Raw genomic sequence first — 27,382 nt, 5'->3', positions numbered from 1 at the left:
CTGCGTTAAAGATGGTACAGAATAGTGACAAAATGACAGTAACATCCATAGCACGTGAAGTCTTTGGCTGAAATTACAAAATGATTGTGATACTCAATTCTAACATTCCCCATTACATTTCTATCCTAACTATCACTAAATAAGTTAATACATGCTACTGCTGTTGCCATATTTTAACTACTTTACTGAAACATATTTTATAATATAATATTTTGCATGGTAATGCTAGATGTATTTTCTACATAAACAACAATAAAATGTAACATTTACTGTATAATGGGAGTAAGAGAGATATAAGAATATAACTATCAATAAAGTGAAAAATGAACAAGTGACTAAAGATGCTTTAAAAGGATTCATATAAGAAAACATTTTATCTAAAATGAAAATAACTCCATTAGGCTACAACAGTGGAAACTCGGTCCTGGAGACCCACAGTGCCTGTAGGTTTTTGTTCGAACCAGATTCACAATCAAAAAAGTACAAAGTGTGTTTTTTTACATTTACAATACATTTACAAATATTTCTACTTTTTGCTTAAGCTTTAAATGCTTAACTCTCTGTTCGCTGTTTTCCTTTATTTTGCCTTTTTCTATGTAGTTTGCTCCCTTCATTGTATCCTGATAATGACAATTACAAACAAACAGACCAGACACCTGGGCAAACAGCACAGAATGATGAAAGGCTGCAGCTACTTCAACATCAGACCTAATAATTGGTAAATAATGGATTAAATAAATAGAACATCTGGAAGAGCAGAATGAAAATATTCTTAAAAAGTTAAAACACACACACAAACCTACATTATCCCCATAAAACTGCCGAGTACAAATTTAATAAAAATATACCAAACTTAGTTTTGTAATTTCTACATTTACACCTAAAACACAAAAACTGGGAAAGTGCAGCTCACTTAATTAGGGTAGAAGTCCAATATAAAACAGAAGTTGGTTGGAACAAAAACCTGTAGTCACAGGGTGGAGTTTGGGAACCACTAGCCTAAAAGGACGCTAAAGTGACATGTACCTGTAGCACTAAATAACCACATTAGCATAGTATTTGTTTAAGGAAATCATTACACAGACCTACAAAATCAATGAAATTCACATAAGAATGTTGGCTCAGTAAGGAAATGAAAACAGCATGACTCAACGAACAGTAAATGAATGGATAGAAAGGTTCAAAGCAGGATGAACGAAGTGTAACCGAAGAAGCTAAATCTGATCGACCATCAACCAGAATGCCTTCATCAAAAAAGACCAATGGATTACGTTGTCTGCTCTTGCTGCACATTTAGATATCAGCTATGGATATGCACACGCCATAATGCATGATGACTTGGGGTACCATTAATTTTGTACAAGATGGGTACCCAGAGAGCTTACTGATCTACACAAGCCAACATACTTTGGTGCATTTCAGCAGGTTTCACTCCTTCTGCCCAAAGAAATCTCACTATGGTGTGTTATTCAACAATGGTGCAATCTCGCAATGGAGCTTCCATATTCATTTGACCTTGGTTTCAACTAGACTTACAGCATACAGCTGTGCTTTGTGTGTTCAAACTACCCGTTAGCCAATGCAAACATGCTGTGTCAGCGTCTATCCATTTCGGTTACTGTGTAATTTTCAAATGGCCTTTCCTTTTTTGATTTACCCTCATATAAACAGAGATTAGAGCTGCAACATTAATATAAGATTGACTCTTAAATTACTTTTAGTTTAATACCTGACTGTTCAACGATTACACATATCTGCATTTACACTGTTAATTTTATATGTCATTTACATATCTGGTACCAAAAGGAACACTTAACATTTAATAAAAAAGTATGTACAGCTATATGAAAAATAACAAGAAGGCAAAATATTCCACACAGTGTAGTGATTACAGTCTGTTAGACTAATGAATAGATTTTTGCTACTAAAAGTGTATTTTTGATTCCTTCCATTTTTCCTCTGCTAACAATGCAGTTTAAAATCTGCTTGAATAAAAATGTGTATTCTTAAATACCCTTTCTAAATTTATTCAGTATTTACAAAGTATTTATGGTCTCATTTAATCAAAATTATTTTTTGATATCTTTAAAATATATAATACGTATTCTTCAAAATAGATTATCAAAGCCACACTAAGGCAGAAAACCATATAGCTGGTCAGTGTTTTTTTTCATCATTAGACATATTACTAGGTTTTCTAAACAATTAATAATATGACTATGGCATTGTGTCACAAGGCTGTGCTTTACATCCAAACACTTGAACAAAAAAAAGACTACTGAAAACAAAAAAAAAGGAAATATAAACTACAGTATATTCATAACCTACCAGTACAATCTGAGGATGTTCTGATATTGCTTCTGAACTCAATTTTTACTTATTGTTTTCTTTGGTCCCATATTTGATTCTAATAAATAGCATTTCCTTTTCTAAGCATTTTGACTGGCTGATGCTGTCTTCCTTTTTGAAATGCTTTTTGGTCACGAGACTTTCTAGGAAATGTTATTCTGAATCGATTAAACACCTGACACTTATGGATAAATACTACTAAGAAAGTCTAAATGCAGAAGAGATCTGGAGTCATGGTGACTCAAGTTACAAGGATCAAAGAATGCAGATATAAAATTAATTTTCTCATCTTTACAACATTCAGAAGAATAAGAAGCATAATTGTTAGTATAATTACTTTCAAGCTTCACCAAATCATTGTCAGGTAACATCTGGTAAATAAATTTCCTATCCATTTAATGAATGATGAATGGCACTTGAAAGTTAACACTAGCATCACAACAAAATAAAATTACAAGTCAGTACTAATCAAAAATAATCACAGCTACTATAACTCAAACTGTGTGTACATAGACTTGTCTTGTGTGGTATGCTACTCCTTCGTCAGTTCAAATATAATATTCATTTTATAAATGTGTCCCTTTCTCCTGTTGTTGTCAGCTCTTTAAAATTGACTTAATAGCTGGGAGGACTGAGACAAAATTCAGTTAAACCAACTATCAAAAATTAGCAACTTGGTGTAAATCGCTAATCAAATTATTCCTTAGGATTGGTACTTTTTGTTAACTCCAGAAAAGATGACAAATAAGCAAAGGAAGAATATAAATAATCTTGAAAACCATGACAAAACAGCAATATGCCAGTATAATGAGACTGTAACTGCCAAGTCAGATGTTTTTTTACTTTTTAATTTCTAATTTAATTTCTTTTATGTCATTCTGGTGTATATTTGAGAGTGGATTATTGTTTGTCACATTATAATAATAAAATGATTTATTTTTTAAGCTTCTTTTAAAAGCCAAATTTCCCCCTAGGGAAAAATGTTCTATCTATCTAAAGAAAGAACAACCACCACCTCACAAAGAAAGTCTATCAACATGTACTAGTGTTATAAATTTCACATCAGCTGCTTGAAAACTGAAAAGTACATAGTGATGCAATGTTAACCCAAGCTGGAAGAAACTTCTTTACAGACAAGCAAACCCAATTTTCTTCTGAATACTTCCTTTCATAGTAACTAGTGTGTTTTGTCAAGCAGACTTGATTATTAATCTGCCTAATACACTCAACACTTAATACAGTGAAGGGAATACATGTGCATGGGGCACTACTGATCACGTCGAATAAACCAGATCTCATTTCTTCGACACGGAATCCCTGGGTTTTCATACACAGCAACTATGTAGGTGTCTCTAAGGAAGTCTTCAGTGGACTCTAATAGTTCCCAGAGTGAGCTGATCTGCCTGGATATAGTCTCCTCTGTGGTGGTACCAAAAAACACCCTGGCAAAAAAAGGAAAAAACAATAACAATCAATAAAGGTAGAAACCACCAATGAAGTCATTATTTGTAATTTGTATTATTTATTGACACTTCTCAATTTTAAATAAACGCGCTATACAAATATTTTAGCATACTGAAATGTGTGGTCTTTATTGAAAACAATATAAAAAATATTTGCACTTTTGACACAAGTTAGAAACGTTTCCTTGTAACTTGGTTATGGATGATTGCTGATTAATACCACAGCATGTTTAAATCGACATGATCATGATTTAAATATCCACTTACACTGACGCAAAGTTCATCAATGGGGAATTCCTGACAGAGCAGTGTAAGAGTCAAAGACATGCACACATTAAAAATAAAATATCACCACCAGAGAATATTATTTTTGTGGTAAAAGAAAATAGCTTATTTCAAAACTTTTGGCACTCCACACAGTCAGCATGTAAAATAAAATATCAAAATAAATACAGCTAAATGAAAACTGATAAAAAGCGTTCATTTGACTTTTGTAATACTTTAACATTTCAAAACCTTTTATTCTGATGAACCACTATTCTCAATTTTTTCTCAATACTGCAATGCCTTTAAAAAAACACTATAGTATTTATAATTACTACACACTACTTCCCAAAGTAACTACAACATACTGCAAGTGCTACGCAACTGCTGAGAAATGGTATATGCAAACTGGTTATCATTTTTAAACAATTTTGTCATAGACTTAAGCACCGTGTGACAAACACTGTGACTAAAACAACCTGAACAGGCTGTGCAGTATTAGGTTTTGGTCATTATATCATGGCAACAAACATAACAGACACTGACATATCAAATTCCAAAGGTTGAACAACTCTTACTAGGGGAAAAAAATATATCTTAACGAAAGTTTTAATGACGTTACCTTAATTTCCTTTACGTTGTACAAGCCACTTGACCTGTTTGCAGAGAACAGTATCTTTGTACTAATTACCTTTACGTTTTCTGATAAGAAAAGTTCAGTCTCATTAGAAATGCAGGCTGTATAAAGATCCACAGTAAAACATTAAAATAAATTTACAGCAGATGGGAAAGCAGCTGATGCTGACATTTTGCCATGAACATCCTCCACTAATAAATAACACTGAGCTACCAGTTTATTAGGTCCACTGATCTTATGCATGTTGTGCCCCCTTTGCCTTTAGAACAGCATGAATTTGTCTGGGCTTGGATTCTACAATATGCCGGATGCATCTTTTAGGCATCCTGCACTACGCAGAAATGAATGTGTTGGGATGTTGCTGCAAACTCTTTCCACCCCATCCTACTACTGTACACATCCTAAAAACACTCAAGATCCAGGTTTCGTTGTGAAGGCCATTAAGGTATGAAAAGTCACTGTCCACTTTTGACATGGTGCATTATCAGTTTTTTTAGTGCCTTTGTGGGGCCCTAAACTGTGCCAAGAAAAAATTCACACTGCCACATAGTGGCACAAATATTTAAACAGCCTGTGGTGTTGACACCAAACAAAATGGCTCCTTGGATTCAGGTTGCTAGAGCGAAATCCTGATCCTTCCATCAGCACAATGTAAAAGGAATCTGAATTTGTTCAACCAACTGTTTTCCACTGCTCAATGGTCCAGTTTTGAAATTTCAATACCCATGGAGAGGCACCTTCTAATTTTTAGCTCACATCACTAAGATCCAGCATGGTGGCGTGACCCATTTGAGAAAAAGCCCAATAAGTGATGCGTTCTGAGATAACCTTCTGCATACCAACATTAAATTTTAATGTGATTTGTCTACGAATGACCCAGCTTGTACCATTTCACCATTCTACATTGACCCGTCTAATCTACAAGCGGTTTTCTTCCACAAGATTGTCTATCACTAGTAATTTTTCACTTGTCACACCATTCTTGGTAAACATTTGAATCAGCTGTGTGAGAAAAAGCCTATGACCAAAGCCATTTAAAAGATGCCTGAACCAACATGCCTACTGCACACTCTCATACCACTTTTAGAGTCATTAGGTCACTTCAATGCTTATTTGAACAATAACCAAAGAAGGAAACACTGGAATACCTGACTTATACCACATCACCATCACGTGAAATATTAATTGCTTTTCCAAAAGCTATTCAATTCACTGTCTGCTTGTGGAGATGTAGTTATTGAAATTTCAGTACTTTTTGAACAACTGTTTTCTTCATTTATTGTCGATCCTAAGTAAATTGAATTCTTTTACATTTTTAAACCAGTACCATTCAGTACATTTTTTTCATTTTGTTGTCTAGAGTACCAAAGACATGCAGGTTAGGTGGATTGGCGATTCTAAATTGGCCCTAGTGTGTGCTTGGTGTGTGGTTGTGTATGTGTGTATCCTGCGGTGGGTTGGCACCCTGCCCGGGATTGGTTCCTGCCTTGTGCCCTGTGTTGGCTGGGATTGGCTCCAGCAGACCCCCCCGTGACCCTGTGTTTGGATTCAGCGGGTTAGAAAATGGATGGATGGATGGATGGATGGATGGATGGATGATGTTTTTCATAATATCGTCAATCCTGCTTTTTTTTTTTTTAATATTAATTTTAGCACTATACTGTGAGGTCACTTGGTTCACTTCTTTCAGTAAAATGTCACCTTAGTCTGTTGCTTCTGTTATTAAATCAATTATCACTGACAAATTTCACATTATTGATTTTCCAATCATTTATTTTTGTTTCAACATCACTATTTTCTAGGGCTGTTGTATTGTGTGTTCTAGATACGCATTAAAAAAGATGTGGGGAGAAAAACACCACACATCAGTATCTAATGCCCATTGTTCTAAATTTGTTTCTTTTTGAATTTCCAAAATGCACTACATTTTCAGTTCTATTATATAAGTTTTATTATATGATTTTGAATTCCAAAATGATTCAGAATTTGTCTTAACTGTTCCAACACTCAAAGACTTTTTTTTAAAATTAGTTAAATACATTTAACTGAAAATGAAATTTTCAATAAAAATAAGGCAGACTTATTTATAAACTGTAGCTATTTCTCAACTGTGTGTCTTAAAGTGAAAATTTGCTCTGTTCTTTCTAACTTTTGCTTGTTCTTCAGCTTTCAATTATGCTTTTTATAATTTCTACTAATATTTTGCTTATATTACAAATTTATACTCAAATTATATTTCATTTAGCTAGTCTTTCTTTGTGATTTTGTTACTATTTTTATCTCCTATACTAGCATTTTTGCTTTAGTAACCAAGATTACCAGCAAGTTCTCGAATGTTTTTGACTGATTACTAGTCTCTGTCTGTTCTACTTCAGAACACTTTTGATTATACCAATCATCTTTACAAATCTTAAGATTCTCGCTCACGCTCTCTCTCAATACATTTGGCTAATTTCTTAAATATTATCTCATATGATTTTCTTCAAGCTGGAGTTTTCTAAATGTCTATTTTTTCTCAGTAAGCCAATAAATATAATTGGGTATCCATACTTTCTTTTTCAGTTTTTTCATTCCAGTAACTTTTTTCTGATTCCCTAATGCCTATATTTAGTCATTCCAACATTCATCTTTGTCATCTGGTAGCTGACCAAATAAACTATAATAGTTTTATTGCTACCATATGTTTTTTTCTCTAGTGCTTCCTTCAATTTGTTAAGATCATAAATTAACTTTGGTGACTTTTCTTTTTTGTTTAATCTAAAGTTTAATATTTACCTTACTAAATGACACACACTTCTCCATTTTTTAATCTATGATTACAAAATCAAAAGCAATCTTATCTGATCAGCACATCCAATTTCTTCTACTTTTATATTAGAACTGTGTATTTTCTTATAAACAAATTGTTTATAGAACAATACTAAAATAAATCATTCTCCTGCCATATTTGCCTCTCCTATGGGGCCCAAAATGTCTTTGTGTTATATTATAAGGACCAGATTACTGTAATAATTTGAATACATATAGTAATTATAGGTTGATATGTTTTTAAGTTTTACATAAAAACAGAAAGGTCTTGATAAAGAAGCATTCACTGCTCACCTTGTAACTACTCTCACCGGTTCTCTCTGCACTATTACAATATCTGGATCAAGAGGTTCTGGAGGATCCTGCTGAAATTCTGCTGGCAAGTAATACGCTGTCAAAATATCCCGAACAAAGCTTTTCCCATCTTTTGATATCTGGATTTCATTCAGCACTGGTACTGTCATTCCCAGGTAACGACCTTGGTAGGAGGGAGATGGAAATATCAACTGAATTACTGCCAATTCCTAAACAATCAACTAGTTTGCTTTTAATGTGGAGACTCATAAACATAAAGTGAACATTAAGATATCAATCATGAAGACTTGGTATCAAAATATCAACCAGTCTTCATCCTGTTTAGCTTACCTGTAAAACATATTTAACGTTATATTTAAGTTAGGGTTTCTCCTCTGCCTGGGGTTCATATGTCTCTTTTATGTCTATTTAGTTAATTGTTTATGTTAACATTGAACATTATGTAGTTTTTCTATATCTAAGCATCTTTTGCTATGTATCATGTGTTTTGTGAGTGGTCCCCAAGAGGAGGGGCTACCTGCATATCATCGTCAAGGGAGTGCCCTCAGCACTATAAAGGCTGAGGTAAAAACCCATGGTCTCTCGTGTTTGTTGTGAATGCACTGGCGAGTGTTACTTGTGATTACTCTGCTTATTCTAATTTAGTGGCTGCATAGCCTTCATCAAGTGTTTAACAGAGCACAAGATTGGTTAACATAGATAAGGTGGGGAAAAAAGGAAAACCACGTTATTTGAAAATTCATAACACTTAGTTTAACTGATGTGAGGCAAGCCATTCAGTAATCCATCTCACATTTCTGGTAGTTTATCACAGGTCCTGTATGCTGTATATAACAAATTGATATTATCACTTGCCAAAATAATATGCAACACATTTCAATTAGGCAGTGTGGTGTAGTGGTTAAGGCTCTGGATTTTAAACCACAAGGTTGTGGGTTCAAATTCCACCACTGACACTGTGTGACCCTGAGAAAGTCATTTCACCTGCCTGTGCTCCAATTGGAAAAACAAAAGAAATGGAACCAATTGTATCTCAAATGTTGTAAACTGCTTTGGATAAAAGTATCGGTCAAAAGAAATAAATGTATGCAAGGCACAGAAGAATTTAAAAATGTAATGGTTATAATCAATACATGTGAAATAATTTAATACTACATGCCAACATTTAAAAAAGGCACAAAACATTTTTGTATTATAAAGAATAATTTTCACAAAACACAGACTCTGAAATAAAAATGTCTGTAAATAAATACTGATGGAGAAAATTACTTGTGTGTGTAGATACACATATACATAAAAGAATGTAAAGATCATGTGTTCCCAGTACTTTAAGTAAAATTATAAATATTCAAACATACAACTGTACTATTTCCAGAAACTTGAATACACTGTGAAAGGGTAGACAAATATCATGCCGTGTAGTGCTAGGGTGCTAATACACCTTGAGTTTAGGTCTGGTTTCAAAATGCTAAGCAAAACAGTTTCAGACAGACATCTCTCTTAAAATTAGCCTTCAAAGTAATTACATTTTTTCTTATTCATATAATATACAATAGATTGACAGACCGTCTCTTTTTTTTGCTTTACATATATAACCATGGAGCAGACAGAAATGTTTGACATAATATAATTCATTACCCACAACAACATTTGAGAGCACGGACAAGCAAAACTATTCAAAAAACCTGCAATATTTAATTTGGGAAAATTTCATCCAAATATTTAATTTTACAGAAGACAAAAAAACTATTTTTGAAAAAGACAACTATGTTCAAGTCGTTCAATTACTTTTATATGCACATTTAGGCAAAAACTGCAATACTATCTCATAACTGTCATGTGAGTCTATGTATGATTTTTGTTGAAATTCTTTCCTGCTGTTTGTATTGCAAATGTGATAATGTTCTGTACCTAGTTGTAATCTGTTATTTAGGAAATAAGCAAAATTTGAGTCACCCCAAACATAGGAACTGTTTTGAATCGACTAGAACTACTGTTAAAGAAAATGCTAAAATCAAAATGCCCCAGGGAATTCAAAGGTATCTAAACATATGAGTTTACCATGTGTATATCTTGGTAGACAACAAAAGAGTAATCACTGAGCCAAATTTCAACCTATTGACATGAAAAGTTCACAGAAAATTGTTAATAAAAGTTTACCTGCAGAATTTTCCTTGCAGATATAACGCATCAGCTTCATGAAGGCCATAGAGATACTCTGCTCATATAATTCCTCACCCTTGGTTACACATGCCCATTTCCCAGCAGGATACATGCGCTCCTCATAAACAACTTCATCCAGCTGGAAAGAGAAAAAAAAATGTAATGCAGAGGGGTAAATATATATATATATATATATATATATATATATATATATATATATATATATATATATATATACTGTATATATACACACACCTGCGGTGGGTTGGCACCCTGCCCAGGATTGTTTCCTGCCTTGTGCCCTGTGTTGGCTGGGATTGGCTCCAGCAGACCCCCGTGACCCTGTGTTCGGATTCAGCGGGTTGGAAAATGGATGGATATACACACACAGATATAGATACAGACACTTTTTTACAACGTGGGCATGAACTTTTACACGCCGAGACTCGTCTATTCAAGTACTCAACTTAGAGTGCTGAAAACAAATGCCAGTGCCGGTGTGGTTCCCTATTTACCCAACGAGGTAAGAAGGCGGTATCGTGGCAGCAGAGCTGGAACTAAGCTAAAAATGAAGCGGCTTACGAGAAAGTGGCGTTTTAAGCCCTCGGTGCCTTCTGTGATTCTGGGAAATGTGAACTCAATCTCAAATAAGATCAACGAACTGGCTGCGTTGGTGAACAATGTCAGAATGCAGTTTGTTGTGCTTTTGCGAAACGTGGCTAACTACCACCATCCCAGATGCTAACGTGGAGCTACCCGGGTTTAGCACAGTTAGACGGACAGTGATGCAAGTACCTGCAGGAAGCACAAAGGAGGAGGACTCGCTCTCTATGTTAATACACGATGGTGTAACTCTGGACATGTTAACGTCAAAGTCTCCACTTGCTGCAGGGACATCGAACTGTTGGCCGCAAGTTTGCGTCCCTATTACTTGCCCAGAGAATTTGGACACGTCATTGTTGTTATTGTGTACATCCCTCCTCGGGCAGACGTGGAGACAGCGAGTGACATCATCCATTCTGCTGTTGCTAAATTACAAACACAGCACCCCGAGGCGCTTGTGCTAATCGCTGGAGACTTTAACCATGCGACGCTGGACAAAACATTGCCTGCCTTCTCCCAGTATGTGGACTGTAACACCCGGGGAAATAAAAATAAGACTATTGATTTACTGTATGCAAATGTTAAAGACGCAAACAGTGCCACCCCGCTGCCTGCGCTTGGGAAAGCAGATCATAACCTGGTTCTGCTTCAGCCTCACTACAAACCCAGAGTGAGGGTCCTACCTATAACCACACGCTCATTCAGGAAGTGGTCCCCTGAGACAGAGAAGGCTCTGAGGGAATGCTTTGGAACTACAGACTGGGATATCCTGCAGGGATCACATAATGAGAACTTTGAGGAGGTTGTTGACTGCACTACCGACTACATCAACTTCTGTATGGACATTGTAGTTCCAGTAAGAACTGTACGCTGCTATGCTAACAACAAGCCATGGATTACAAGTGACATCAAGGGCCTTTTGAACCAGAAGAAAAGGGCTTTTAAAGACGGTGATTAGCATGAGCTCAAGCGCATGCAGAAGGAACTCCGAGTCCAGCTCAGAGTGGCGAAGGATCAGTACAGGAGAAAGCTGGAGCAGAAGTTGCAGAATAACAGCTTGAAGGAAGTGTGGGATGGGATGAAGATCATCACTGGCTGCAGCTCGAAGCGGTGTGCCACCATCGAGAGAGACGTGAAGAGAGCAAACCAAATGAACAACTTCTTTAACAGGTTTGACCACCCTAACCCACTCTCACCTCGGAGTACTGCACCCTCCACACATCCTTCTGCTGATACCAGCATAGGAGAGACATCCCCACCCATAATTACAACAGCGCAGGTGAGCAGAAAGCTGAGGAGACTTCATGCCAGCAAAGCAGCGGGTTCAGATGGAGTATCGCCATGACTGCTGAAGGTCTGTGCATCGGAGTTGGGGGGTCCTCTACAGCGCATCTTCAACCTGAGCCTGGAACAGGGGACAGTCCCGAGGCTTTGAAAAACATCTTGCATCACCCCAGTCCCAAAGGTATCACGTCCTAGTGAGCTGAATGACTTCCGGCCTGTTGCTCTAACATCACATGTGATGAAGACCATGCAGAGGCTGCTGCTTCACCACCTGAGACCACAGGTCCGTCACGCCCTCGACCCTCTGCAGTTTGCATATCAGGAGAAGGTGGGAGTGGAGGATGCCATCATCTATATGGTACACCGATCCCTCTCCCACTTGGACAGAGGCAGTGGTGCTGTAAGAATTATGTTTCTAGACTTCTCTAGCGTCTTCAACACAATCCAACCTCTGCTCCTTAGGAACAAGCTGACATAGATGGGAGTAGATTCATACCTGGTGGTATGGATCGTGGACTACCTTAAAGACAGACCTCAGTATGTGCGTCTTGGGAGCTGCACGTCTGACATTGTGGTCAGCAACACAGGAGCGCCACAGGGGACTGTACTTTCTCCGGTCCTGTTCAGCCAATATACATCGGACTTCCAATACAACTCGGAGTCCTGCCACGTGCAAAAGTTCGCTGACGACACTGCTATCGTGGGCTGCATCAGGAGTGGGCAGGAGGAGGAGTATAGGAACCTAATCAAGGACTTTGTTAGATGGTGCGACTCAAACCACCTACACCTGAACACCAGCAAAACCAAGGAGCTGGTGGTGGATTTTAGGAGGCCCAGACCCCTCATGGACCCCGTGATCATTAGAGGTGACTGTGTGCAGATGGTGCAGACCTATAAATACCTGGGAGTGCAGCTGGATGATAAATTAGACTGGACTGCCAATACTGATGCTCTGTGTAAGAAAAGACAGAGCCGGTTATACTTCCTTAGAAGGCTGGCGTCCTTCAACATCTGCAATAAGATGCTGCAGATGTTCTATCAGATGGTTGTGGCGAGCGCCCTCTTCTACGCGGTGGTGTGCTGGGGAGGCAGCATTAAGAAGAAAGACACCTCATGCCTGGACAAACTGGTGAGGAAGGCAGGCTCTATTGGTGGCATGGAGCTGGACAGTTTAACATCTGTGGCAGAGCGACGGGCGCTGAGCAGGCTCCTGTCAATCATGGAGAATCCACTGCATCCACTAAACAGGATCATTTCCAGACAGAGGAGCAGCTTCAGCGACAGACTGCTGTCACTGTCCTGCTCCACTGATAGACTGAGTAGATCGTTCCTCCCCCAAACTATGCGACTTTTCAATTCCACCCGGGGTTTGGGGGGCAAACGTTAACATTATAAAAAGTTATTGTCTGTTTTTTACCTGCATTATTATCAATCTTTAATTTAATATTGTTTTTTGTATCAGTATGCTGCTGCTGGAGAATGTGAATTTCCCCTTGGGATTAATAAAGTATCTATCTATCTATCAGATTCAGATATAGATACATATATTGTCACGCATTTGCTCATGGGAGGCAGCTAAAGGTCTCAAACAAGGATAATTCCATGCCGGACCAGGGGGTGGCAGAGTGCACTGATCCTTTCTCTTTTTCTTCTGCAGACCAACCATGGGAAACTTCATCTGGGCTCAATGACGTCATTTCCGGCCCCAGCCCAGAGCACATCACTTCTGGTTCATGCCCAGATGACGTCATTCCCTCTGCCCAGCTTTAAAACCGCCATGTTTTGTCTGTGTTGCTAGTTCTGTTTTGGACTAATGTCTGTTAAGACCTATTGTACTACTCTTTGCTTTTTTGACAGCCTATTTCAAGTATACCTGGTGGCTGCCCCCAAATCTTTTTGTTGTGTAGTCTGAATCCTTTTACAATATATATATATATGAGTATGTGTGTTATCGGCCAAACCCGATATTAGGACAAACTACTTTAGACTAGGCCAAGCCAGTTTGTCCAAAGTGCAACAGGATGAATCGGTTTGGCCTAGTTCAAACTAGATTATCCTAAAATCAATGTAGAGCCTAGTCTAATCTAGTTTGCCCTGCAATCACACTTTCCTCTATAAGATACAAATCAGTTTTCACTAGGCCAAACTGGTTTGTGATTTTAAACAATAAATATGCCTGGCCATGCAAATGTGGGGAATCCCCACCTGCACCATCCCTATCCCTGCATCATCTGCAGTGCACCACTGCCATTCCACAGTGAGCTGTATTGAAGACAGTTTGAATTAATTGTTTTGAATGCATAATGTTTGTATCTGTAACTGTGTAATGTGTTTTTTCAGCAAAAGGCAACACTGCCTTTAAAATGTAAATAAATAAATACATTTCTTTCATTTCCCCTTAATTTATCTCTATATCCTATAGATTAAAGTAGGACTGCACAAAATGTAAGTTTTGACTTGGCCTAGTCTAAACTAGTTTGCTCTTAAAATCAGGTTTGGCCAGTAACATATATGTTTATATTTCACACACATACAAACACAAACACATAAAATGGCATCCCAATTATGAAGAAGAACCATTCAGATGTCAGATGATATCATTTCTACCAATACAACTGGAACTAATTTGACAGTCTGTGCTATGGCACCAGGTGATATACACATACACACATACGTAAATATGCACATTCATCTAGCACCAGGCAAAGAGGTTCTTATTGCATCATAAGCAATCTGAATTCTTCAAGACATGAATTCAATAAAGTGCTTAAAACCTCCCTCAGAGCCTTTGACTCAAAGCATTATTCTGTTCCTAGAGACATTCATGTGGACAAACCTCCTTATCCCAAAAGCATTCTACTGGAATGAGATCTGGGGATTGAGCAGACCTTTGCAGTAAACTGACCTGACCATCATGTTGGTGAAATGCGCATAAGCTGATGTATTTTTCGTGACATGACACATTATCCTGCTGGAAACAGCCATTCAAAAAAGAAATGTGTGTGGCCATTAGGGGATGTAAATGACCAGCAATAATGCTTTAGTTAAGGAGCGGCATTCACATGCCACTCAATTACTATTTAAAATCATAACGAAAACTACTCCAACACCATTTCACTAGCCTTTACCACTGACACAACTCGGAACAAACACATACAATCACAGCACTTTTACCAAATTCTGACTCTATCATCTTTTTATTGCAGTATAATTCAGATTTCATCACAGTGGGTGATTCTCAGTGGAACTGATCCCATGCCCACTGAAGCTTAATTTTCCTGTTCTCAAATGACAGGAGTGGACCTTAAGTGGTTTTCTGATGCTGTATCCCATCCATTTCAAGCTCTGGCATATAACACGTTACTGCAACATGTTATTCAATGCTAAAAATAAATACTGAAAATGAAAAGATGCAATAAGACAAAAACCACATGGGACATAGCCTTTGTACTTAATTCATATTCAGAAGCATGTCAGTGCCAACACAATTTAATCCTGATTTAATCCAGATTTTTAGACTACACAAGGCTTCAATTGCAAATAGATAAAAACTGATTTACAATCCGGGCAGTTGCAGAGATGCAGTTTTTCACAATATGATAAGAACAGGACCATGCTTTTAAGTGAGTAAAAGTAATAAGTAACTTCTGTTTTATTTATTTTTTTGGTAGACATTTATTCAAACCCACCGTATAATACAGCAGTACTAATTTTAGGCTTTGATGTTAATGGAGTGTTGACATTTTTAGCAGTTATCAACTTTAAATCACCTTTGGAACCTACTGAATACTGCTTTAATATAGAGTTCTGCTGCAATCTCTCTCACACCAACAATGTCAAGGACTGTATGTTGACATATTTGGGATGTTCATGTTGAACTAATATTATTAGCCCCAAGAAATATATAATATATATTATAAAGAAAAGAATTTAGTTACAGTACATAGTGTTTCTGATATAATTGATTAACCAATGGCACTATAATTGAGGCCCACAAACTTATTAAAATGTCCCTAGTCTCTCTCTAACCATCTTATATTATATATATCTTAATACACAATTCGCCTGACTCCTCACTCACTCACTCACTCCCGTCCGAAGCTGAATGCGCAGTCGCCTTCTGCACACGTCCGAAGATTTCTGCGCAGTCGCCTTCTGCGCAGCTGCCCGAAAAACCTTACAAGACCGACATCCAACCCCAACATTGCGGCAGGTGGCGGATTTACGGCCGCAAAAATTCAAAGAGAAAGGCGACTTCGATTAAAGCTCTAGAGGCCTGAAAGGCGATTTCGACTACAGCTCGAGGCCTAATTACGCATTCTGATTCAATTACGCATTCATTCAATACACCTGTATCAGGTTTGTGGTGCTTATACCTATTACTATTCCATATTGTACTGGAACATTCATCATTCAATATTATACTATAGGTCTGGAAAATTCATCAACTAACAGGCCTAGACATGGGGATACACCCAGATCTTTATGAATGATACCCAGGGATCTCTAATGACCACAGAGAGTCAGGACACATTCAGACCACAGGGTAAGCACCCCCTGCTGGCCTCACCAACTCCTCTTGCAGCAGCAACCCAAGCTTTTCCTACATAGTCTCCTATCCAAATACTGGCCAGGCCCCAACATGCTTAGCTTCAGGCAGATGACCTCTTTTGAGGTATGGCTGCCGGCTTGTATCATAGTTTGTACCATCATTTAGACAAAGGACAGCTTTTTGTCCCGTACTGCTCTGCATTTTGCTTAACTGGTGTACTAACAGATTTTATACACTTCACCAGTGCCCTAAAACTATAATTTTGCTCCTGATCATGTTCTTTTTCTACATTGAATTTAAGATCCCTGATTTGCTGTCATTTTATGTTAAAACTGTTTAACATTCATTGTGGCAAACAAAGATCATTTCCTAAATCATGGCCCAGTAATAACTGAGAAGTAGAGTCAATTACTTACCTTTTCATGACGAGATAATGTAGCAAATGGAACTGGTTCCCTTGCATTGCTTTGCCTAGTCATTTGCTGAATAGGTCCTGCCATTTCTGATAAACAATGACACAAAAGAATGCAATGTGTAAGTCAAATAAGAAATACATATACTTTATTGAAAATTATGTGCAAACTGTTAGATTGCATGTTTTCTTTATATCACAGTATACTAATATAGAGGCTTTACTTATTGCATACGTGGGATGTTTTCCATCTATTAGTTAACTGAAACAGAATTTCTATATCATCTATATATATTGTATAAGACACAAATAAAAACAGTGTTTTGTTGTCTAGTACGGTAGAAAAAAAATAACCATGCGTAGAGTTTCTTGCAAAACTTCTTCCACTTTCGACTATAAAAATATTTTATTACAAAAATATTGTTTCACACTCACTGTTCATCAATAAGGTTGGGTATAGCTGTGATTCTAAGGGCTCGTTTATACTTTATACAGAACACGTACGCGCATGCATCATGGCTGCCACGCGTTTCCAGCGTTCATTTGACGCGTCCTCTGAAATTAACGTGACGTGTGCGCGAGTTGCAGTACCAGCAAAAAGTCAGGGGGTGCAGTGTGTTAAAAGTTGGAACGTGACTTTAGTCTCTGTTTACTATTTACATGTGACAGAAAGCCGCTATGTGGATCCATCGGGATCAATGTGCGCGCTTCCCTGTTTGATGAATGGTTTGATGTGGTAAAGCAAAATGCCGACATACAGATGCATTCGTGGTGCTTTTATATTTAAGCGTCACATATTCCCCATCGTAATGACACGATACATTTTAAAAGTCTCACATACCATCATTTGTGCCGTCTTTTTTCTGCAGCTTCACAACAGCAACATAATGTACATCCACAGAGAAAAAAAAAATTAAGGACATGGTGAAAAGATGTATTTTGTGATTAAAGTGGAAATTTCGCCTTTAATCTCGAAATGTCCACTTTAACCTCATAGTTTTACTTTATCATTAAAGCAGACCGTCATAAACGTCATCCCAGTTTTTAATCGCTACGAGCTTCTAGGACTTCCTCCTGACCTGACAGCAGTGGCAAGCAGCAATGATCACCACATAGAACACATTAAATGTATGATATTCCAACTCTCTGCACATTTAGAATCCTTAGATTTATACTTGATATCACTTTCATGATGAAATGCATTAAAGTATGTATGTTACATTTTACAGATAAATTGTTAGTTTTGTTTAAATAATGAATACTGTTAATAATTACACACATGGGGGTGACACGGTGGCAGAGTGGTAGTACTGCTGTCTCGCAGGGAGTCACATCGCTGGTATTCCCTGCCTGGAGTTTGCATGTTTTCCTGCTGGGTTTCCACAGAGTGCTCCGGTTTCCTTCCAAAGATATGAAGATTTGGTAACACTAAAATGACGCCAGTGTATGTGAGTCCTTGTATTCACCTTGCGATGAGCTGATGCACTGTCTAGATTGTTTTTGCCTCGTGCCCAATACTAGCTGGAATGAGCACATCCCAGGATTGATGGATTTAATCATTAAACATCCTTTTCAGAGATATTGCGGCAAGGTGTCATCAGAATTTAATGGGTGTTCCAGGCAATTCACAACACAGCGAAGCCGAACCTGTTTTCACCGTGATAATGTCTCGCACTGCCACCTGGTGGATTCTTCCAGATTTACGTAAAGTATGCGCACAACTATAAACAGTAAAACATCTGCGTAGCAGGAACGTCCTCTGCAGCATGCATCGCGTGAAGTATAAACTCAGCCTAAGTATGCACTGTACTCACAGTACACAGCCTGATACAAAAGCTAAAGGAACTTTTCTGTCTCACAAAAACAGATGACAGCATAGTTAGACTCAAATGATACTGAGATACTCCACATTAGTAAATTGTCCCAAAGCCCACTTTTACATCAAAAAGTTAAGGTGGGGTGCTAACAACCCCTTTTGCTTTTTTTTCCCCTTGTAAAGTGCCTGTTGATGAGGTTTACTACAGAAATACTCAACATGAAAATGCTGTTTGGCTTTTTGATTACCTGCAGGAATTGACACCTGGTGAGTACTGGCCACCGACTGCCAATGAGAGAACAGCCTATCCTGTTCCTCCTCATCCATTGGTTCTGAATTATCCTCTGTGAAATCATCATCATCCAGTGCTTCAAGATCCTCAAATGTAATGCGAGACATTTTCTGCTCCTAAAAAGAAACTTGTAAAATTGGATACTGCAAAAAAACAAAACAAAATAAAATAAAATTTGATGTGCTTTATACTACTTTATAAAGCACATTTTCATAATGAACAGCATCAATTGCATTTTCTAAGCACAACTGGGGAGCATAATCAAACTTAGCAGCTGTTCAGTAATGCACAGCAAATTAAAAATGTGGATTGAACTATCATTGTTTTGGTTTAATTTCAACAGTCAGCTTTGTGAAATGTCTTCTGATGTTGTGTGTTATGAAAGGTGCTACATAAAAAAGATTTTTCTTGGAAGACAAAGCCAAACCTGTTACATAAATACCATACTAACCATTTACTATATGATACACTTCAAAAAAAATGCTTGCCATTTCAAATTTTCCATGAAAAGCTTCCTATTGTCTGTCTCTCTGTAGTTTTTAAGTTAACTAATGCAGAGTCAAATCCTACATAAAAATCAAAAAAAAGTTTAACCACATTTTTTGATTTATGCAATCATTTTCAGATTTGCTAAATAAGTCAGAAATGACATTACTTTCTGAAATTTAAGAAATAAATTAAGAATACACATAAGTCAATCTATGTGCTTCCTTACTTCTGGTTTCCCACTGTATGGTAAGTTTAATTTATTTTTGAAAAGCTACATAATTTTATTTATACACTGAATAATTTAAGGTTACAGTAATCCCTCCTCTATCGCGGGGGTTGTGTTCCAGACCCCCCCCCCCCCCCCCCCCCCCCCCCCCCCCCCTGCAAAAGGTGAAAATCCACAAAGTAGAAACCATATGTTTATATGGTTATTTTTATATTGTCATGCTTGGGTCACAGATTTGCACAGAAACACAGGAGGTTGTAGAGAGACAGGAACGTTATTCAAACACTGCAAACAAACATTTGTCTCTTTTTCAAAAGTTTAAACTGTGCTCCAAGACAAGACAGAGATGACAGTTCCGTCTCACAATTAAAAGAATGCAAACATATCTTCCTCTTCAAAGGAGTGCGCGTCAGGAGGAGATAATGTCAGAGAGATAGAGAGAAAAAAGCAAACAATCAGAAATCAATAGGGCTGTTTGGCTTTTAAGTATGCGAAGCACCGCCGGACAACGCAGCTGCTAGGAAGGGAGCAATGTAAAGGTAGCCTTTCAGCATTTTTTTAGAGGAGCGTCCGTATCGTCTAGTGGTGCGAACAGCCCCCCCTGCTCACACCCCCTCCGTCAGGAGCACATAATGTCAGAGAGAGTGAGAGAGAGAGACAGAGAAAAACAAACAATTAAAAATCAATACGTGCCGTTCGAGTTTTTAAGTAGGCTATGCGAAGCACCATGCAGGAAGCATATCGCTTGACAAAACAGCCACATTTAAGCCCAGCAAGGAAGAGAGCAATGTGAAGGTAATCTTTCAGTGTTTTTTGAGGAGTGGCCGTATCTTCTAGGGGTGTGAACAGCCCCTGTGCTCACAATATATTTGAGGAGTTTTATTTAATATGTAATACATGCTCTGATTGGGTAGCTTCTCAGCCATCTGCCAATAGCGTCCCTTGTATGAAATCAACTGGGCAAACCAACTGAGGAAGCGTGTACCAGAAATTACAAGACCCATTGTCCGCAGAAATCCGCGAACCAGCAAAAAATCCGCGATATATATTTAAATATTCTTGCATATAAAATCCGCGATAGAGTGAAGCCGCGAAAGTCGAAGCGCGATATAGCGAGGGATTACTGTACTACTATTTTTTTTAACCTATCAAAATTCAGACTAATCCTAAAAAGTAAAAACCACATTATGAGATACTGTGCTTCATAATGGTGCAAGTTATAGAAGAAAACATAAAAATGAATGCTTATAACTAACAGAAATGGGTTCAGAACTATGCAAATTGAATGGAAGGCTACCTTTCTATTGGACGCAAAGTGAGAAACAGCATGTTAAATGCCCCTTAAGCTGAAATGCAAAAGCAGTGCCTTTTTAAAAAAATAAAAACAAATGTTTCATTATGCAAGCAGAATGGCTGAAACATGATGCTAACTTTAAAAAAAGATTCAGTACAAGAAAAAACTGGTAGCCTGCTTTTCTGCTTTCAGATAAAGAAAGAAAAAATAAATAAATAAATTGTGTTTAGAGCTGCAATGTGTTATAAATGCCTGCATTGTTACATTCTGCAAGCTGTGCAGTGCAATCAGCTCTCCTTTCCAAACCCACAATCCCCTTTATTTTTTACCGTCACCATAGCATGTAAAGATAGAGCTAGCTAATCTGCAAACATCCAATCAGCTGAAGATCACCTCATCTCGTGGCAGGAGTCATTCAGGCTACATAAGCAAGGCTCCACTAGTTAATAAAGATACATTATGCTCAAAAGATTCAATGGGTGAAAAACATTGGTTTGAAAAAAAGAAAAAAAAAACAACAAGCAAGGTTTTGTAAAAGGTCAATCCTGATTCATTACATTGGATAATCAATACACATGGACTTGTTTTTCTCAGAGATGGCTGCAGTTAAGCCCACTCTCATCAGCACAGTTTAATTGCCCTGCTCATTTTCACACAATCATAAAAACCCTTGGATGAGATGTGTCCTGCAACAAAGAGAGGGCAAAAAAAAAAAAAAAAAAAAAACACATTTTACAGCATGGTTCATACTATTGTGAATGAGAAATGAGTATGACTAGCCAATAATTAAGTAGAACTGATTTATTTATTGAAAACAGAAAAACAAAACTATTGCAAACAATTTTAGTTAAGCACTTAAGTAACACACAATCAACTTAGTTATTTTTTTCTTTTGTATTACTCAGGTTCATTAATTTAATTAGTTTTGTTAAAATCAACATTAAAAGAATTTAAATTTGTATCTGGATTCCAAGTTTGTTCGGAAGATTACTATTACTTACTTTAAATTTGAAATCAACTGATATTTACAATTCTGGTTAATTCAAGGTTCTGTCTCTTCTTAATGCCCAGTTTTGTTCTTCAAGCCACATTATTATTTGACTGTCACTTCTATCCATGGTGAACATTTGAGATACAATTGAAAACATTTCCTTTTTCTTGTTGTTTTTTTTTCCTCCAGTTGGTGCCCAGGCGGGTGATGTGACTTGCTCGTGGTGACAGAGTGTCAGTAGTGAGATCTGAACCACTATGCCACACTGCCTGCCTATCTGACTTCTTATACGAAGTAAGATTTTTGGCATATAATTTCATCTTTGCTGCTGGGGGAACAGCGAGAGCAACTCAGGATCAGAATAAGAGGCATTTAAACAAAATATCGGAGATCTTTACAATGTCTTAGATATGTACAGCTGTGATTATAGTATTTAAATATAAGAAATGCTTCTGGAAATTCAGCCGGTGGACTCTGTCCTTGGTAAACGAAATAGTAAAATGTGAAAAGTTTACTTAAAGAGGAATTAGTTTCTGGTTAAAGTATCAATCATAATGGATACTCACGGATGCCATTTGCTTAAAATGCACTCATGTGACATATGCCTTAAAGACACCATATTCAATTCACTGTACATTCTTTTATGATGCAGTTGCCTACAATGGACAATATTATGGGAAAGAACTCAAAAGTGCACTCCTAAATAAATTATTGCTATGTTATATTGACAATATATGTACAGTATCTCACAAAAGTGAGTACACCCCTCATATTTTTGTAAATATTTTATTATATCTTTTCATGGGACAACACTGCAGATATGTCACTTTGATACAATGTAAAGTAGTCAGTGTACAACTTGTATAACAGTGTAAATTTGCTGTCCCCTCAAAATAACTCAACACACAGCCATTAATGTCTAAACCGCTGGCAACAAAAGTGAGTACACCCCTAAGTGATAAATGTCCAAATTGTGCCCAAAGTGTCAATATTTTGTGTGGCCACCATTATGATGATTGATTTGTCCACCGTCACTACAACAGGCACAATATAACAAGTGCCTGAAGTGTAACTTTTTTCACAAGTTTTCACCTCACACATGAAAATGACTTGAGTTGAAATGTTTTACAGAATAATAAAAGTTATCCTATGGTGGAATCCAAATGTTTGCTCAATTTGAATCTCTCCTCTCCTGCTCCCATGAGAAAACAAGGATGAAAATTTTGAAATAAAAAAAAAGAAATAAAGGTAATCACATACATATACTGATTAAAAAAGTCAGGTCATCTAAAGACCATGCTTTCAAAAGCTTGTCATCCTATAATCTGCATGTGAATCCTGCTAATCTCATTCCCCAGTGCACCATCTGTCCTGGATGTCACATATAAATGACCTCGGTTTTGGAAATTTGCTGTTGCAAGAGACTGTCAGATAATATAAACATATGAAAAATATAAATTGTCACGGTTGCAAATTTGTGGTTTTATAGTATGCAGAGCCTTCTGACATGAATAAAGGCCTCTGCTGTATTTGGGACATATTTAAATCATTTTAGCTGCTTGTGTATTTATATTGTGATGCCTGCCACTCTATTTTTTTTAAAAGCTACATGTTTTTTTTGTTTGCTGAGCCGAGATGCTCATGATGTTTGTCTGTCAGGTACAGTAGATGTCTGCCTAACAACTGCACAGCAGAGTCAATGATACCAGCTAGAAGGTCAAAGGAACTTGGATCTCACTGGTTATCAGGTCAGTCGTGTGTTTATAACTCTGAGAAAATGAAATGAACAGGCCAGCAGTCTTTTAAGACTGAAATTTCAACAAATGTGTTTCTTCTATAACAAGGGGGCTCTGCCCCCTGCTCGCTTCGCTCGCCTACCCCCGGCGTTGGGTATCCTGATATACATTTTTTGTATATCCGTCAGTCAAGCTCGTTCGTTTTGAGCCCGTGCCTGCTTTGCTTCCTTAGTTTCAGACTTGTGTTTACTTCACTCCGCAGTGGTGCCACTCACAATATGGCACTGACGCCTGCGCCTTCCGTACTTTATGGACCCGTGGGGCCTCCGTAGCCTCTTCCGTTTGAATCTGGGCTGCAGCGCAGAGTCCTCTTATTTGTGTGGCTGTGTCGGTAGTCGTTAGCCATGGGCGCGTTGTTGCTTCATTACTCATTCACGTCAGTCAAGCTCGTTCGTTTTGAACCCGTGCCTGCTTTGCTTCCTTAGTTTCAGACTCGCGTTTACTTCACTCCGCAGTGGTGCCACTCACAATATGGTGGTGACGCCTGTGCCTTCACTCCGCAGTAGTGCCACTCACAATATGGCGGTGAAGCCTGCGCCTTCCGTACTTTATGGACCTGTGGGGCCTCTGTAGCCTCTTCCGTTTGAATCTGGGCTGCAGCGCAGAGTCCTCTTATTTGTGTGGCTGTGTCGGTAGTCGTTAGCCATGGGCGCGTTGTTGCTTCATTACTCATTCACGTCAGTTGAGCTCTTTCGTTTTTGGGCCGTGACTCCTTCGTGTGTGGTGGATAAGACTTCGCGTGCGGTTTATGAGACGCGCGCTGTACGCGCCTGTGCAGTACGTCTCATGGTCCCATCGCCGTGTCCCTGCGTCAGTGCCATCCGGTTTACCATTCTCGGTTAGTAATATGGATATTTCAGACATAAACATTCAAGGTTTGTTTTAAAAACAGTCGAATAATTAAAATATGCATAAATTAGAAGGGCATTTGATTGCTATGTATGGTGCAAATTTTGATTTTGGACAATACAGTTCATTTGAGTCAAGGTTATATTTATATTATAAATTCTATGCCTAGAACTGATTCCTGCCTTTATCCCAATTCTGTTAGGCCAGACATGGCCTATGGGGCCATATCCTGAAATATGCTAAAAAGTACACCTGCTATGTGTTTTCATTCAGCCATGTTTACCTACCTTTAGGATAACCTTTTCTATTAACAGAAAATTTTGATATGGAGGTATATTAAGTGTCATGTTCCAAGCTAATCAAATAACACGTTTCATTAATTTCAAGAGTTGGCTTGTACAAAACCAAATGAAATGAAAATATCCAGATTTCTACAACCATGTTTCGGCAACCTGTTGCAATCTATGGCAGGAAAAAAATCTTATGTGACCTAATTACTAAAACAATGCACAATCTGCAAAAGACAAGCTCATTAGCTGAATCCAAACACACAGTTCAATATTTGCCATAAGCAATCCACTCAGTATATCTGTGCTCCAGCTAATAAAATATGAAAACAACCACCTCATGTATTTGTGATTCGTAAAACCCCTCTGGATAAAAAGCATCATCTAAGTAAATCAAATGTATATAGGTTAAGTTTAAATTCTCTAAACAGACTTCTTCTTGAGGCTGCATCTCTCCCTCTGAAGATCTACATTTTCTCTGGCTTTTTAAATTTCTGTTCCTGATAGTTAATGGGACTATGCTGTCACTACATCTCAGTGCATACTAGTTTGTCTTTAACCTTTTGGCACAGTGGCGCTACCTACAGATCCTGCATCCTGGGTTTGAATCCCCTGAGCAGCAGCTGTCGGTGTGAAGTTTGTCATTCCCCCTGTATCTGTGTAGGGTTTTCTCTTGGTGAATTACAAACTCACGGACACCAGTGGACATTAAGGGTAAGGGCGTTACGACTGAAGCCAGGAAACACTTGTTTACACAAAGAGATGCGGGGAAATTGGAACAAACTACCAACTCATACAGTTAAAGAAGAAACCTTGACAACCTTCAAGAATTATCTGGATGAGATATTTTGGCCAGCTTAACTATTAACTAAACAAACAAACATGATGGATGGAATGGTCTGCTCTCATTTGTCAAATTTCTTACATTAAGTACCTTTTTTGGGTAGAGCATTCCTTTAAGCAAGTTTGGGAATGTTAGCTTGTCAAAATGCTACAAATAAATGATGAATTTATCCTGTTTTGTTACATTACAGCCCTGATGGTTGTATTCCATTCTGGTCGTGTTTGGTCTTAATACATATCTCTATTACCTACTGTTACTTTCTGTACCACTATTGTGATGTACCCAATTTATTGGTGTCATAGATTTATATTCCCCTGTTTGACAGTGACTGTTTATAATCTGTCAAATATATACAAGGTTGTTCTGCTCTCTGTCTGTGGTGCACTTCTTGTGTCTTTTACTGCAAAATGTAAGCACTGATACTCCATTGTAATCTTATTAGCACAGTAAATCTCGTGAGATGGTGCATGCTGTATAAAATAATGAATGTGTGATTCAGTTTGACATCATGAAAGGTAAGTCTAATAACAGTTGGGGCATCGGATGAAAACTGACAAGGCTGAAAGCTGGATGGCTCCCACTGCGCCAGTGCAAGTTGCATTCCGCAAAGCCGTCTTGTTTGCACAGCACGAGAAAGTAGGTCAATGAGCACCGGAGACTAACGAGAGGAGACAGGCACGATTTCCAGCTTAGGGGACAAACAGCTAAGCAAGGAGGCTTCTAAATCTATAAGTCACATTTTTATAGGTGCCTACATACGAACAATAATTGAGGGTGTGCAGAACCTGCCAAAGCTCGACTCTGAACTCTAATGTTTACAACGCTGCACGTTATCGATACAAGCAATCTAAGAACACCGAGTGTCTGAAGTAAAATGCATGCCCGTCGCCTCCTTGAAAAGCCAATAGACTCAACGCGCTCGCCAGCAAACACTGTCCAAGTTTATTACTATTATTATTTTTTTTGCTTACTATTATTGTTTATTTGTCTGTGCTGCGCCACCCCACTCTCTCGCCGAGGCTGCATGCAATTAAGAACACACGGTTCTCTCCACCTTCCTTACCTGTTTTCGTGATACTGCTCTCAATTACACACAAGGAAGAAGAACCAGTAACCACTCGCTAATGCTGTCGTCTCCTCACACTGACAGGCGATTCGGATTGACAGACGACTGCGAGTCAATGGCGGACCAAAGAAGCACCGCACCGTCCAGCTGGGACAAGTGAGAAGGCGGGGTTATCGCGTGCGTCACGTGACATGATCTCGCAGGGGGATGCACCCAACAGAGTGAAGCTTCATCCAGAAGCTGTATGTTGAGTAGGAGGGACTACAGTGTCGAGTAGGAGGGACTTGATTGTCATAACAATTCATTCACAGTATTACAGCATACAGGGGCACGAAATGACGTTCCCCAGGACCTCGGTGCAACATATACCCAATGAAATAGAACACATGCAGTATAACATAGATAAACAAGATAACAGCAGGGCAAGTAAGAAACTGTACTATACTAAAGTTATACCACACTAGATTGATAGATAGATAGATACTTTATTAATCCATCCATCCATCCATTTTCCAACCCGCTGAATCCGAACACAGGGACACAGGGGTCTGCTGGAGCCAATCTCAGCCAACACAGGGCACA

General features: G+C 38.1%; 1 protein-coding gene across 3 annotated transcripts; it reads right to left on the bottom strand.

The window, feature by feature from the left end:
• Nucleotides 1-469: 469 nt before the first annotated feature.
• On the bottom strand, nt 470-26,952 carry soul4 (heme-binding protein soul4). Of its 3 annotated transcripts, none has more exons than XM_028820246.2 (6): nt 26,798-26,952; nt 18,915-19,101; nt 16,855-16,940; nt 9,997-10,138; nt 7,816-7,999; nt 470-3,791 (listed from the first exon to the last, which is right to left on the bottom strand). In XM_028820246.2, the coding sequence occupies exons 2-6, from the start codon at nt 19,063-19,065 to the stop codon at nt 3,617-3,619; spliced, it is 738 nt and encodes a 245-aa protein (XP_028676079.1). In that variant the 5' UTR covers nt 19,066-19,101; nt 26,798-26,952; the 3' UTR covers nt 470-3,616. The 3 variants fall into 3 exon arrangements, with proteins under 3 accessions (XP_028676079.1, XP_028676078.1, XP_028676080.1); XM_028820245.2 differs by having other exon boundaries at nt 18,915-19,074; XM_028820247.2 differs by having other exon boundaries at nt 18,915-19,068.
• Between the last annotated feature and the right edge of the window lie 430 nt (nt 26,953-27,382).

The sequence above is a fragment of the Erpetoichthys calabaricus genome, chromosome 15 (assembly GCF_900747795.2).
Source record: "Erpetoichthys calabaricus chromosome 15, fErpCal1.3, whole genome shotgun sequence".
In the NCBI taxonomy this organism is placed as follows: Eukaryota; Metazoa; Chordata; class Cladistia; order Polypteriformes; family Polypteridae; genus Erpetoichthys; species Erpetoichthys calabaricus.
This window is presented reverse-complemented; position numbering and strand designations above follow the sequence as displayed.